This window comes from Apis mellifera, linkage group LG3 (genome assembly GCF_003254395.2).
Source record: "Apis mellifera strain DH4 linkage group LG3, Amel_HAv3.1, whole genome shotgun sequence".
Taxonomy (NCBI): Eukaryota; Metazoa; Arthropoda; class Insecta; order Hymenoptera; family Apidae; genus Apis; species Apis mellifera.
This window is the reverse complement of record NC_037640.1, coordinates 707,660-723,665: the sequence shown is the minus strand read 5'-3', so window position 1 is coordinate 723,665 and position 16,006 is coordinate 707,660. Positions and strand designations below refer to the sequence as shown.

At 23.0% G+C, this 16,006-nt stretch overlaps 1 protein-coding gene across 1 annotated transcript; it reads right to left on the bottom strand.

Annotated features, from left to right (window-relative positions):
* Positions 1-13,041: 13,041 nt before the first annotated feature.
* LOC113218652 (histone-lysine N-methyltransferase SETMAR-like) lies at positions 13,042-13,347 on the bottom strand (the record flags this gene model as incomplete). The annotated part of the gene is made up of 1 exon (XM_026439711.1): positions 13,042-13,347. A coding segment is annotated over one exon (306 nt), but the record flags the coding sequence as incomplete, so codon positions are not given.
* Between the last annotated feature and the right edge of the window lie 2,659 nt (positions 13,348-16,006).

Below are 16,006 nucleotides of genomic sequence, written 5' to 3'. Positions count from 1 at the left end.
CATTTTTTAAATTTAAAAATTGTTTAATATTTAAACATCATCGAAACGTTATATAGAACAAAACTAGCTTATATGTATATAATACTATATATCTGAATTGAATGACTTTTTTAAAATGTAAAAAATTATACTTACATTAACGAAATTTGTCTCTTCTTACTTTAAAATGAATATAATATATCAATTTCTAAATGATAATATAAGTGATATCGTAATCGCATGATGCCAAATTCACGCATGCATAACATGTTGTGTACATATTATATATATATATATATATATAACATGTTGTGTACATATTATATATATATATATATATATATATATATATATATATATATATATATATATATATATATAATAAATCGCATGCATAACATGTTGTGTACATATTACACAGACACACACACACATATGAAATATACATGTAGTTTCTACTTAGAAATCCATGATATTTATAACATGTAATCATTTCCGGAAGCAATTCGATTAATCAAATTAATTTTTATTTTTATTTTAATCCTTTAATATCTCTGGAAAGATAACAATGTTTATAGAGATTTCCATAGTTACTTGAATCCTTATAGAAGTCATTTTTAGATTCCTAATTTTAATAATGTTTAATAATATTTAATCTCATTAAAGATTGATATAACTATCATATTTTTTCTATGATAATCAGAAAATATGTTTTTAATTTTTATTTATCTCTTTTTTTAACGCAGATATCTTTGTATTATTACTATACTGCGGATGTTTATGCTCTTAAAATATGTTAAAATAACATATTTTGAAATATGAAAATATAGTATATGAACATATACGGAAATATAATAACGTATTCAAAAAATATATGAAATATACAATAATATTTTGAAAATAATAATAATAACTTCATTTGTTATTGAACATATTGGTATAATTGCAATAAATTAAAAACATTTTTTTCTATAATATATTATCTGTAAATAATTGATAATATTTATCATTTAAAATTAATTTATATATCGAAAATGATTTCTCGACATTATTGACGACGTGATTGGATTGTATTTAAATTTATTTCAATTTCTATTGATTTCTTTAACGATTTGTGATATTCTGTTATATTTTTTATTTCTTTTTAAAACCGCAAAATAATTTTTTTTCTTCCAATTACTTCTTAAATTTAACATCGTTTAATAATTTTATCCATCCAGTTAATGGCATTTTACTTGTCTCTTTATATTATATAAATACTTGTTTTTTCATATTATTTGATAATGTTTCAAAATAAATTTCTATGAATAGTAAATTTTGTACAATTTGTTCCTATTGAAGTATATTTTGTGCTTATTTAATTATATTATCATTCGAATTAAATTGGATAATATATGAATAGAATATTTTTAATTTTTTTAGCAGCGAAAGATTCTTACTTAGTAAATCTGTTCGCAAATACTTATTACTCGTGAGATTTATAAACAGCTTATTCGGAGAAATTTTTCACATAAAAAAACTTTCCGTTACTACCGCGTGCAAATCTCTATTAGGTCTGAACAAAGAATAATATTTAAGAAGATTATCTTTGAAAATTTAGCTGACATTTATAATTGTATATTTTTGACATACTTCAACCTTTTGCTGATTCTAACGGTGATAGTATTTCAAACGCGACTGATTTAAAGACAAATAACATTGTTCTAGTTTGAGAAATCTACGTGAAATCTTTGTATACAGATCACCATCCAAGCAAGGAACTTCGCGATATCACGAACCGGGCATTGACGATATTATTGGTTATTAGCGTATCCCATCGAGAAACTGTAATTCTCCCAATTCAACCAGGAAGGGATTTTTCTAAGGGCATGAATAATCACATTGTAGTCTGATATGATAATTAGATAATTTGTGGAACACATTTGATCATCGGATACGATTATTTACTGTGACATTGTGAGAGACCTTTCTCTTTAATAAACACATTCACTTTAATAAACACATGAATAATTTATATACAGTCCATTTTAAGTATAATTGTAAGTATGCTATTTATTACGACTAATCGAAGAGCAAGCAGCCAGTTATTGCTTAGATTTACCAAAATCAATACAATACTATTATTGCGGGCGCGAATAGAATATTTTATCATAAGCAGTTGCATCTATTACTAGCAATGATATTTTTTCCTCGGTATCATGTGGCTATGCCATTCGTATAGCAGAATTGACAAAATAAGCAATACTTACATAATTTGTTCCTTTTCATTTACCCAAAAGTAAATAAATAAATAATTATACAATATTTCAGATTCGTATATTTTTGCAACAATTATTGATTTGCTACATCATTCCATTTTGTCTTGTCTATCGAAATCCATATGTGATTTTTAGAATATCATTTTTATAATAATATCATATAATATAATATTGTATATTGCTAATTTATAACAATCATCTAGATAATTTTTGCGAACTTTGCCATATTTCATTATCAATATTTTATTAACTCATATTTTCAGCAATCATTGTTTTACACATGTCAATATAAAATTCATTATTTTTATGTCACAATTTGTTCTTCTTTTGATATTTTAGATTGTTTCGCAATTTTGTTTTTGATGATTGAGAATATTTATTAATTAAATATTAAATTGTGATTTCATATTGTAGTTTTTTTTTCACATATTTTACAGTGCATAGATCCATTGTTATTCACAAAACTATCTCCTATGTCATCAATCCAATCCTAATATACGTCGACTTTTTCTTATTTTGAGCATCTTATAAGACTACTTTAAATCACTATTTGATTATCGTATATTTTATTGTTACTAAATTAAATTTATTGTTTCAAATTATACTGAATCTATGATAATGACAATTGTATCGATCCAAAAATGATATTTGTTATTATTTTCTTATTAGAGAATTGTTCATATATTGTGTATTATCATAGAATGATATTACATTGAATTTAACTAGTTAAGATTTTGATTTTATTCGTAGCAAATTTGATTTGAAAATTTAATGTTATCGAAATTCAAAAGTATATATGATAAACATAAATAATATATGCAAAATAAAAACTTTATATTTGGAATCGTCCAATAATAAAACAAATTTCTATCCAAATCTCATTTCCGTACAAACTTCTTTCTATAAAAATATGCATTTGCATAAACATTCGTAGTTTAATTTTTATTCAAAGCCTCTCTAAGTTTAGAAATTAATATGACTTTTTTATAGAAATACCAATCCTCTTTCGGATTTTATATCAGTTCTATGAGAACGTGGTCAACTTTTCCTTACTCTCTTTGAATCCTTTAAAATTTTTCTCTCTTTATCGATTAAATTCTTGCGTATATCTATACAACTCTTTTGAATTCTGATGATGATTATCTGAAAACCTTTTATTCTTCATTTGTGTTTTTCATATTCCTGAATTTTCAATATTATCTATAACTAACGATCTCATTAACTTCGTAGCTGAATCCGTATTCACTATTTGATAAGGAACAAATGCCATTGACCTCTCTTTTCTCTCAAATTTGTCGCTTTTTTCTTCTGCAATAGTTCAATCTGAATTTCTTTTTCCTTCCTAGTATTACTCCTACAAATAATCTTCGCAAATTTCTTAGAGATTTTTTATCTCTTCCTTTAGACTATTTTATTATTAAATACCTCTCTTTAGAAATTTAAAATATTCTTCTAAAAAAATTTCAGTTACTTAATAATGTTTGTTTTTTTCTTTAAATGCAATTTAAAGAATCTTGTATCTTTGCAATTTGTCCAAATATATTTGTTCCCAATAGCAAATTCATCGCGCAAGAGATTAATTTATCTTTATCATTGTATAGTAAGGAGTTTTGCTATTGAATTAATTAACTCTGCGTTTATTTTCTGTTTTAAGCGAAATCCATTTCTTTTTATGAGTAGTTAAACTTTTATCTTCATCATCATTTATTCTAATGGACTGTCTGTTAAAAGTAATTCAAAGATTTTCTCCATTTATTGAAAATCTTTGTCAGCTAATTTATCTTTATATATCTCGAATAGGTTACAATATTATTACATTACTATTAACTTTTTCATTGGGTTTTATTCTTATCTGAATCATTTAATATTAGAATATGTATGTAATAAAAATATATGTTTTTTTATTCTGATATTACTAGATTTTGCATTTTTTTTTTTACTTTTGTCTGTCATTATATTCCTTTCATTCATTATTTTCTCGGTGCAATATCATAGATTTTTAATATTGTCGAATTTTTCTTATTTGGTTTAAGTTTATCAATTAAAATATTCTTGCCCATTTCTCTATCTACTCTATTTAAAACAGTGAAAAATCTTATCATTTAGAATACTAGCATTATTCTTTACCGATCTTCTTTTTATATACATTAAAAATATTATTATATTCAATAAATATTTGGATCATAAAGCATAATGCCTAACATATATATATATATATATATATATATATATATATATATATATATATGTTTCTTAATCAAAATCGAAACCTGTTTAATTTTCTAATAAAGTTGATTGTATTGTAAGAGATCTATTTCAATTGCTACAAATTGATCATATGATGATAAATTTTTCTGCATTCTTTTACAAAAGTTTAGATCATTACTTATGTAAAAATTTTAACCAAAATATTACGTTCTATATATTTAGTGTTCTTATATAATTTTTTGTTGATATATACATATATCAATGATATATAGGTAATTGTCTAAACAGAATGTAAAGTGATGTTGTTCTATATGTTATTGCGTGTAAGGACCATATGTATTTAAAGCAACTTTTTGTTTTATAGATTATGAATGCTGGAATATTATTGACTATAATGTAATAATACAGGAGCCTCGTATAAAAAGCCATCTGTTTGAAAAAAGAAGCGCGTTAGTGCTCTTATATTATTAGTGCTCTGATTACTATACTTTGTTACTTATACTGTACTTTGTGCAAATCATTTTTCACAATTTGTCTTAACTACAAAATATTTCAAGAATTTGTTTATTACTATTTATTAGATTTATAAAATAGGAATAATTTTGAAAATATTGACAATATCCATTGACTCGATACACAAACTTTTGAAAAATAATAGAGTCTGAAAAGATTTTCTGCATATCCATATCCATTTTGAACTTTCTGTGTTTTTCGCAATATCATTTTCATATTCATCGTCTATTATTCGCCTTCGATTTTTCGCCTTCTTATTTTTTTCATCCGTTTTCATTCACTTTTATCATCAAGTGCTTTATAATATAAATATATAAAGATATATATATAAATATATAAAAATATATATAAAGATAATTTCGTTGTTCAACAACGAAAAATCAAATCATCATTTTCATTTGAATTGATTTCTTAAAAACTTTAAAAGTAATATTCCTATTCCCATTCATAACTGTCAAATTCAAATTAGAAGACATACTAATTTAAAATTCTAAAATAATCTTAATTTAAGAAAAAAATATATTTATTTTAAGATGTATCATATTATCCTTCTCAAGAAAATACATGAAGAGTTAAGAAAACTATTCATGAACTGATATTATTTATTTCTTGAAGATTCAACATAATCTAACATTCAACATAAGCAAACATTATGGCTGCTTAGTAATATCGCTATTTGTAACATAAAACGCCATTGCGCCTAAGAGCGTCTCTTACGAATGCAAAGAATTAAACTGTATGTTATTATTTCTAGATTCACAATCCCATGGAGATTATTCTTTTTACAATTTTTATAATAGCTATCCTCAATTGCAGGTCATGTAGTTTTTGCTCGTATAATTCCTGCAATTTCTTTGAAATATGAGATACGGTTTCTACTTAATACTTTTTAATATTTGCGAGATACTAAAATCCTCAATCCCCGGTTGAATCTTCTCTTTGCAAGGATTTTCTTCTCGTTGGAGACTTGTTGAACTGAAAGGTAAGTAATAAATCAGTAGCTTTTCTCTTTCGAATTTTTATTCTTTTAGAAAAGTTCTAGCAATTGCCTTTTTATATGCATTATTCGTTATATACATACATAACATGTAAAAGTTTCTGATCAAAGTTTCTTCAATTTTTTTCCCAAAAGAAAAGTCTTAAGAAATTTTTTAATACCATATTGTGTAAAAGATACTATAAAATAAATCAACGCTATTTATTCTTCATATGTATTTATTCATTCATTTGATTTATTATGTATATTAATATCTTCAAAAATTTCTGGTCAATGTGTTCAACGAGTAAATAATACATATTATTTGTATAACAATTTTTATACATTATTATAATTAATATTTTGTAACAATGTTTTTTGTGATAATCATAACAACATGGATTCGATTAAGTAAATAATGTACTCATGTGGTATTTTATTCTCTACTAAATTTTGAAAAAATTCTACTATTATTAAAATTTCTATGATCTTTTATTCATTTCTTTCCAAAGATATTCTCTTGGGTTTAAGTCCGTAAATTGAGAAGATTAATCTAAAACTTGTACTTCATTTGCAAACACTCTTTTTATAATTTTCGATGCACATTTAGAGTCATTATCTTACTAAAAGTATCAATTTTCTTTCAATATATGATAACATATAAGTTTCTAAAATTTTCTTATATGATGTCATAGATGATAACTCAAGTTTTATAAGAGGATCAATTTCTTGAATGGAGAAAGGTCTCCGAATCATAATACTTTCTCCAATAGTTGGTATTTGATACTTGTTTTTTATATTAATTGAATGTCATGAATATTTTTCATCATTTTTAAAAATATTGAATTTAGATTCATTCGAAAAAAGTATCGTTTTCTATTTTTCTACAACCATAACCAAATCATAATATTTTTGTTGACAAACATTAATCAGTCTATTTTATTTTTCTTATTAATTTAATTTTTTTAACATGAACTCTATCAAATCCTGCATCGTATAATTTTTTTGTCACTGTATTTCTACTAATACTAGCAAGTTTTTCCGTTTGTAATTCAACTACGATATTGGTATACTGTTTTCTTTACATCTTTAATTAATTTTCGTTTTATAATTTTGTCAATTTTTTTATCAATCTTTTGAGACCTTTCATTTCGTGCACAATCTTGTACATCATATTTCGCACAGTATCATTTATTTATTCCATATTCTTTCCAATAGATAATATTGAAGCAATTTCATAAGATAATTTTTCCTCTAAATAATTTTATAACAATTTTGCATATTTCAACAGATGTCTTTCGAATTATATTAGCGATTCAGTGATTAATTACTAATTGAAATAATAATACTTCATATTATTTAAATGTAAATATTTATTGGTTTATTATTAGTTTTTTAAGATTTACTATAAGAATTGACCAGAAATTTTTGAATATATATATTCTTCAAATAAACATGTATGAACAATAAATAGTATTGGTTTATTTTACAATATTCTTTTACACAATGTTTTTATATTTTATATAATATTAATAAAAATTTCTTAATAAAATTTTTTCGTTTCTTTTGGAAAAATAAAAAAAACCATTTGGAAACTTTAGCATGCATATATTTATTCACTTGGCTAATATTTGAAAATATTGAAAAAAAAAAGCAGTAATATAAATGGATTCTTCGTTGATTATCATAAATATATATATAATACAAAAAATAATTCAATAATCATCTTGAAATAGATTTTTACAAAGACATGTGATAAGAATAATTAGATTTTTTTTTTTAATCTGTTAACACATAGATTTGAAATTTATCATATAAACAATTTTTTTTAAATTCTATAGATTAAATATTTTTATTAAATAATTATTAAATATTAAATTTTGTTTTATTCTTAATGAAAAATATGAAATATTTTTGCAGAAATAATAAACATAAATCGAAGAATATAATGTTAATTCATTATACATATTAAAATTTTTTATTTAGTAATGTATATAATATATATTAAAATTATAATTGTGTGTTAAAATTATAATGACTACATATAAACAACAACATTGCAATCATTGCAGTATGATTTTTTTTTCTTTGCTTTTTTCTTCTTTTTTTACTGTAACAAACAATATAAATCTATATGATTCAATTTTGAAAACTTAGAAAATGTCTTTCTATCAATCTATATAATCTTGATTTGTGAAATATGCCTTTGAATGATGTTTTTTAATTATATATTTTTTATTTTGTATCAGTATTTTTCTTATAATTTTTTATTTATTTGTTTAATTAATACATAATAGATAAATTCCACACATATATATCTAATATAATAATTATGTATGTCTAATATAATGAAATAATATTTTTTTAATATTTTATATATTTTTCATTTTTGGATAATCATAAAAATGTAATCTGTATAAATATTAATCTTATTTATAATTAACATTTCCCACATCATTATAGACTATACAAGTTTCTTAATTCTGTTTTTTTCTTTTGTTTATTAATAATAACGATGTTTGTGTTATAAATTATTGACAAAAAGAATATTTTTTCTTATTTATACCATTTCATATTTTTATTTATTTTATTTATAAATGTTAATATTTTTTTTTTTCATAATTATTTTCGATATATAATTCTATTGGAATCATCGTATCCATTGTCTTGATGAAATAGAATATTGGTCTCTCTTAATGTCTCTCGCAAATGATTGATAAATTAGTTAGTTTTCGCTGCATTGTCCAAAATTTTAATAATTCCTCTGATTACATTTTTCTTCTATACTTTTTTTATTTGTTTAATTTCTGTCAGGTTAATTGTAATTAATCTTTAATCTTTTGCGCTCGATGATTTTTTTAAGCGAAATAGCAACTCAAAATGATTTTGCGCATATGTGACGAGTGTCTTACAGATAATATAAAATGATTTTATACACAAATTAAATTAGAAAAATACTATATTTTAATAATTTATTTATATTTAAAAATATGATTTTGTAATATTAATTTCTTCTTCTTTCTATTGTATTTCTTTTTTTTTTTATAATAATTTATGAAGCATCTGCCAAGAATGCTTTATATTAACGCTTTATATCTTTATATGCTCTATATCAATATATCTTTATTATTCGAATAATTATTGCAATAATAAATTGTTTCGTATTTTCCATCTGGTTTGTTTCAGCAAAAACAAATCTTACATTTTTTATTCCTATTAAAATCGCATGGAGTTTTTTCTAATTTCACCATAATTAACGATCGAATTTTATTGTAATTAGTGATCGAAGTTCAATCATGCGATTGTGAAAAATCACTTAATTAAAATTCTTATTAATTACGTGGATAAACGGCTTTTCGTTCTTCTGTTTTTTTATTAATTTATAGAAAATATAAAAATTGATTAAATAAATTTTCATTCCCCAAAAAATAACTTGCACCACTATTTCAATGATTTCCTCATAAATCAATATATCGAAGTATATTAATCAATCCGATCAACGCCGCCCATGAATTTGATGTAATGTATGATCGAATTTTTTAACAACAATCTGAATATCATAGCGGAGAGTTCTTTTCAATTCTTTTTACTCATGTTTGCATTATACCAATTTGTCAATAATGTAATGATCTTATTTTACTATATTAAAATCAAATTATTATTAAATAAGCTATCATTTTGATTTTTTTTTAAGATTTGGTTTTTTTTCACATCTGGTAACTCTTTTCTATTTTGTCAATATAATGAATTTTGAATTTTCTTTTTATTTGTGCCAGTTAAATTTTAATTTATATAATTCATTAATCAAAATATAACTGGTATAATAACGGTTTGTAAACATATAATGTCTCCGCACATTGGAAATTTTATTCAATAACTTGTTATATATAGATATAATAGAATTGTAATAGATATTGAAAAACTTTATCAATGTTTGTATTATAAAGTTACATATAATAGGCAGTATTCCACAAATATAATTCGTATTAGAATCTGCTAATGTATAGATTCGTGTACTCCATTTCGTTAGTTTTTTTCGGGTTATACATGATAAACAAAAGTTTTGAATTTTATAACAGATTCATAAACAAATTTGCTCCCTCTATATAAAATAATATAAAAATCTTGAGTTTATATATCAAGACAGTCACTTCTTAGCTGCAAACGTATTGTAGAGTTAATATTTTGTGCCAAAATTATTTTCACATGCAACATTAAAAAATTTTGAGTAAATCTCTTGTAAACATATTTGAACAAAATGGAATGTGACTTATTTAATTTTTTGATCAATATTCTTGTATATTTATCAATGGCTTCGTTTCCATATTTATAATAATTGCGATGAACATTCAAAATTCTTCTTTGGTAATATTATACAATATTTGTGATGACAAAATCCTCTCCTCTAATTATTTACAGGATAATTATTTGTTTCAGTTATTATTTGATTTATTAGCTCGATAAAAAATATCTTAAAACCCAACAATTTTGAGAATACTTGTAGTCCTACAGGTTTTTCTTCGATTACGAATTTTATTCTCAATAGATTCTTCACAAAGTATCCATTTTGAATTATTAGAATGTGGGGCATCAACTTTCGGATTCACTATCTATTCTAATTTTTCGATTTCTTACTTCTAATATTATGTTGCTATCACTATTATCTCTATCAATTTTTCATTTTTACCATTAATTCATAAACACAATCAATTTCATTTCTTAACAATTCAAAATCAGATTTATCTTTATTTAAACTAATTTCACTTCCAAAATATATTTTTTTTAGAACTTCTGAACTTATGAAATTATAATACTTTTACCACGATATTGTCAGAAACATAGTTTCGCAAGAATTTGAGATATTTTTTAAATATCTTATCTGTATTTTAAGGTTTAACGTTTCATATTTATTAACAGAAAGAAAGAAAATAAAAAACTAAGGAACCAATTACGAATTAATATTATGCTCTTATTAATAGAAGATTACGAAATCTAGCATAAACAAAGATTAATAGTTTTCATTCACCATTCAAGTTACACACGAAACCTTGTACAATAATTCGAAAGATAAGGCCTAACTGGACAAAATTTTTTTTCGATTTTGAATTTATAGAGATTTAATTTTTAAAAAACAATATTATTATAATTTATTATTTTTTAAAAAATATATAAATAACAAAAATATAGTTAAATACATAAAAAAAATTAACATTGCATTTAATTAATATAGAATAAAAAAAATACATAATAATCAATATATAAAAAAAAATATAGGATAATATATAAAAAATATAGAAATATAATAATATAGAAATATATCGCAATATATAAAAGAATAAAAAGATATAATATAAGTTAAAATAAAATAGAAATAAAAATTAATAAATATTTAAATAAAAATGAAAAGAACAAAACAAAATTATAGGTTTTTAAGGTTTTATTTTTAAAAAATATACATACAATGAAAAATTTTATTCATTATTTCAATTTGAATTCGATGATTTCTCATTATTTTCATCAATATTAATTTTTTCTTTTTCTTTGCCTATATTTTTGTCTAATAAATTTTTGATTTCTTGATTTAACGAACTTAATTTTTTTTTCGATTTAATTTTTTTGTCGAAACTTATTTATCAATGGGTCAGAAATAACATTGTTAGTAGATTTAAATTTGTATCTGATTGTAAAATTGTATCTTTGTCATTTTAAATATTTTTTTCTCGAAATCTACAAAAATCTTTCTATCTTGCTTTTTACGCTTCTTGCGACATTTGATCAATTAGAATTATGAAAAATTAAATAATACTTTTTGCATGACAAAATAATTTGTGTAAAGTTATTGGCATACATACAAATATAAATATAAATTTTTTGTATTATGAGAGCATTATTCTATAGCAAATTTTTCTATATTAATATTATGACCAGAGGATAAAATTTGCTATAAAATTCCTAAAATTTCTTTATTAACATTACAATTTAATTTCTTTATTATCAGTATATTGCAAATTCAACCATAGTTACGTAGAATTTATAATTTATTATAATTTCTTTGTCATAATTTTAATAAATAGATTCATAGATTTTAAATTATTAATTTGATTTTGTATTTTATTTATTTAATTTTTTATGAGATCATCATTTTCTTGTTCAAATATAAATTTTATATGTTTGTAATATTTCATGGAACATAAAACTGAATTATGCTAAATTATATTCGATTTATTATATAATTTTATTGGTACAAAAGAAATTATAAACAAAAATTCATTAATACTTATAATAAATTTGAATTTCTGTTTATACATATTATTATACCATTTTATGGTATAAATAAACCGTTATTTGAAAGCAACAAATGATTTATTCAATGATCTAATGTTGTTTGTTAAGTAAGTTTCGCATTTGACTCAGTTATTTTAATATCATTAAAAAGAAGCAAGAATATTTTGCTTTTAATAAATTATAATATGATAGATATATTTTATGCCTTAAGTTAAGTTTAAAGCATTTTTTTCTAATAAATTTATAGAAATATATAAAGTATTTTTTATGTCAATATACAATGCTAAAATTTCATCAGTTATTATATTTTTGTTGTAAAAATTCTTTTTTTGAATTTCTATTTTTTTTTATTTATTTATTTATTTATTTATTTATTTTTTGCAATAAATGCCGTGTTAATAATGAGATTAGCAATACATTTGTGTTCTTTTGATCGAAAAACTACTTCTGCAGCAAAAATTATTTTTTCAATAGAATTTTCATTTATAATTTTTGCTACCTTTATGTTTTTTATTTTTATTATATGATTTTATTATTATTATTATTATATTTTTTGAAGTTTTTAATCAGTCTCCGTGCAAAACTTGATATAGAAGAAATTTTATCAATAACAAGTAAACCTTCAAATAAAACAAAATCTTCCTCTTTGATCCAATTTTTAAATCTGTTTAAAAAATATTCATTTTGTCGTCCATTTTTTTCATCAATCTTTTATTCAATAAAAATATATCACAAATATCTCTAATTATTGGGTTGGCAACTAAGTAATTACGGATTTCTTTTAGAAAATCAAAGACAATTTTTTCATGGAACTAAATAACTTTATTCTGTAATATGTTGCCCATTTTGATCAATGACCTTTTGCCATTTTTCAGGCAGCATCATAATCCCACGTTCATAAAACTTCTGGTTTTTATTAGCAAAAAACTGAATCAGGTATGATTTGATATCATCATCATTATTGAAATTTTTACCATTCAAGGAGTTTTGTAAAGATCGAAACAAAAAGTAATCAGATGGTACAAGGTCAGGACTATATGGTGGATGTAGCAAAACATCCCAACCAAGCTCCAATAATTTTTGCCGAGTGACCAAAGATGCGTGTGGCCTTGCATTGTCATGATGGAATACAACACCTTTTCGATTTGTCAATTCGGGCCGCTTTTCTTTAACCGCATTGTTTAATTTCGTTAGTTGTTCAATGTAGACAACAGAATTGATCGTTCAGTTGGGTGGTAAGAGTTCAAAATAGATAATTCCTTTGTAATCCCACCAAACTAATAACAAAACCTTCTTTTGATGAATACCAGCTTTTGATGTTGTTTGAGCTGGTTCACGTGGCCTGCTTCACGATCTTTTCCGCTTGATATTCCATATATCATTTTTCATTTATATTATGAACTTTAAATGAACGAATGATGGTACTTTGACTCTTTGCGGCTAATTGTAATGATTCTTATTGTATTTTAATATATACTATTTTCGAATTCTATTCTATTTTATTTCGAATAATTCTGTTCTAGTTTCTATTTCTAGACTCAACTCCAAGACTGTCACGAATCTTGGTTTTTCCTCCAATCCTTTTCGAAAAAAATACAAAGAGGGGAGAAACCAATGGTCGCGCTGGAGAGTGGCCTCGAAGGATGAGCTCTCGCGGGGTCGCGTCACAGCAGGGATCAGAATCTTCGCGCTCATTCTCATGGTGGTCCATGACGTGCAAATGTGGCTTGTAAAGTAGCCATTGCTGTGATATTTTTGTTTAAATTAAAGATCTGAAAAATGTTAGAAAAATCATGTCCGCTCATAAATTATTAAGTCATTGACGATGCTCGAACTATTGAAAATAAAGGCCAGGTTACCCGATCGCTTCACAAGTACTGTCCTTAACAAGTACTGATTTTTGATAGTATAATTTATATTAATATAAATAAATTAAATATAATTAAATAATTAAATATAATTACACTATAATTTATAATTTTATGAAAAAAATTGTACAATAATTTGTTTGAATTCATTTTTAATTTGAAATTTAACATACTTTAACACACGGAGTTTTTTGCGTAAATTCACTTATATTATATTATATATATATTTATTACATTAACTGATTAGATTTATTGTGTTTTGCGAGGACTATGTTATATACAATGAGTATTTGATTCTAAATAATTATTGATGTTTTTCCTTTGAGAATTATTGAAATTTTTTATTTTTTTTTTACTTTCGATGTGAACCAGAGTTGTCTCGAACGATTTGTGTAGAAAAAATAGAAAAAGAGAAACACAAATTAAACAATTCGTATCGTAAATTGACAAGATGATAGTCGAACCTATTTTATTGGAGAAAAAAAAATGCAAAACATAACTATTTTTAAGTTATTCTTAAATCATAGACTACATAAAGAATGTCCTAAAATTCACGCAAGAAATAATTTTGATAGAAAACACAGGTTTATAATTAAAAATTGTAAATTTTTTATTGATTCATAAAATATAGTATAGGGTTATGTATGGAATATCATATTGAATAATTAGCCTTCACTCTGTTGATATACACACTCTTTTGTTGAAATTTTTCATGACTGTTTTGCATAAATGTAACTGAATTTCGTTAATACAGCACTCAATTTCCTACTTTAAGGTATAGTTAATTATAGTTAGACATAAAGCTTAAATTTCAAAAAATCTAAAGAAAAAAACCTTCAAATGAACCTAATTGTTGAAGAGATTTTTTGTTTGAAAAATCAGCATCCACTTGTTGTTCTATAATCCATTCGATAAATTCTATTCGCTATGCGTGTTGGCTTCAGTTCTTGAATTAATTGAACTTTGTAAAGATACAAATCTTTCGTGAGAATACGCTGTAAAGAGCTTCTCAAAATATCCAATTCTTGACCACAGTGGCGAATTGATATCTTTGGATTCTCGAATATTAAAAATACTTTCACGAATTGCTTCGATGTTTTGTGTTGAATGATTTATTGAAAGACAGCCAGAGTATTTAAAATCATTAATTGATTTTTTCTAAATTTTTTAATTAATTTCTTTACAATTGATGAAATTAAATCATTATTCTGATCATATTTTGTATGAAAATTGCGAACTGACTAACCTTCATTATTTTTAAAATATTGCTCAATAATGAAAACACGTTGTTCTTTTGTATAGTGCATTTTTAATAATCCTAAACTGTCAGCTATCTTTTTTTTTTGTCATCAATACTTTACCGCACAAATAGCGCAAAATTTTGCATAAATTTTGGATAACCCTCTTTACTTTAAATAACCACGCAAAAAATCTGCGTGGCAAATATAATAAAGAAGTTGTAGCAAGCAATTAATTTAAAAAGTATTTTAATTTGATAAATATAATAAACTGAATCTTGAAATGATATTCTAAAGAAAAATGTTTATTAAAAAAAAAAACATTATGGCGATTTGTTACGGAATCTCAATTCTATTCTATAAATTACCCTATAGATCTGAGCTAGATATAAATCTAAACAATAATAATTGAAAATAACAATAAATAAATACAATAATAAAAATAACAATAAAAACAATAAAATTGAAAATTATAATATAAAATTATAATATAAAAAAAACATTATAAGAAGATATTGCATAAATATGATCGCTCAAAAATTAAAAGGTATAAAAAAATTATCAACTTAAATTAGAAATATTATTGCTTATTTTTCCAATATATAATAAATAAATATAAATACATTATTATAATATAAATTGATTAAAATTAAGTTGATTAAAATTTCAGTAACTAGACTA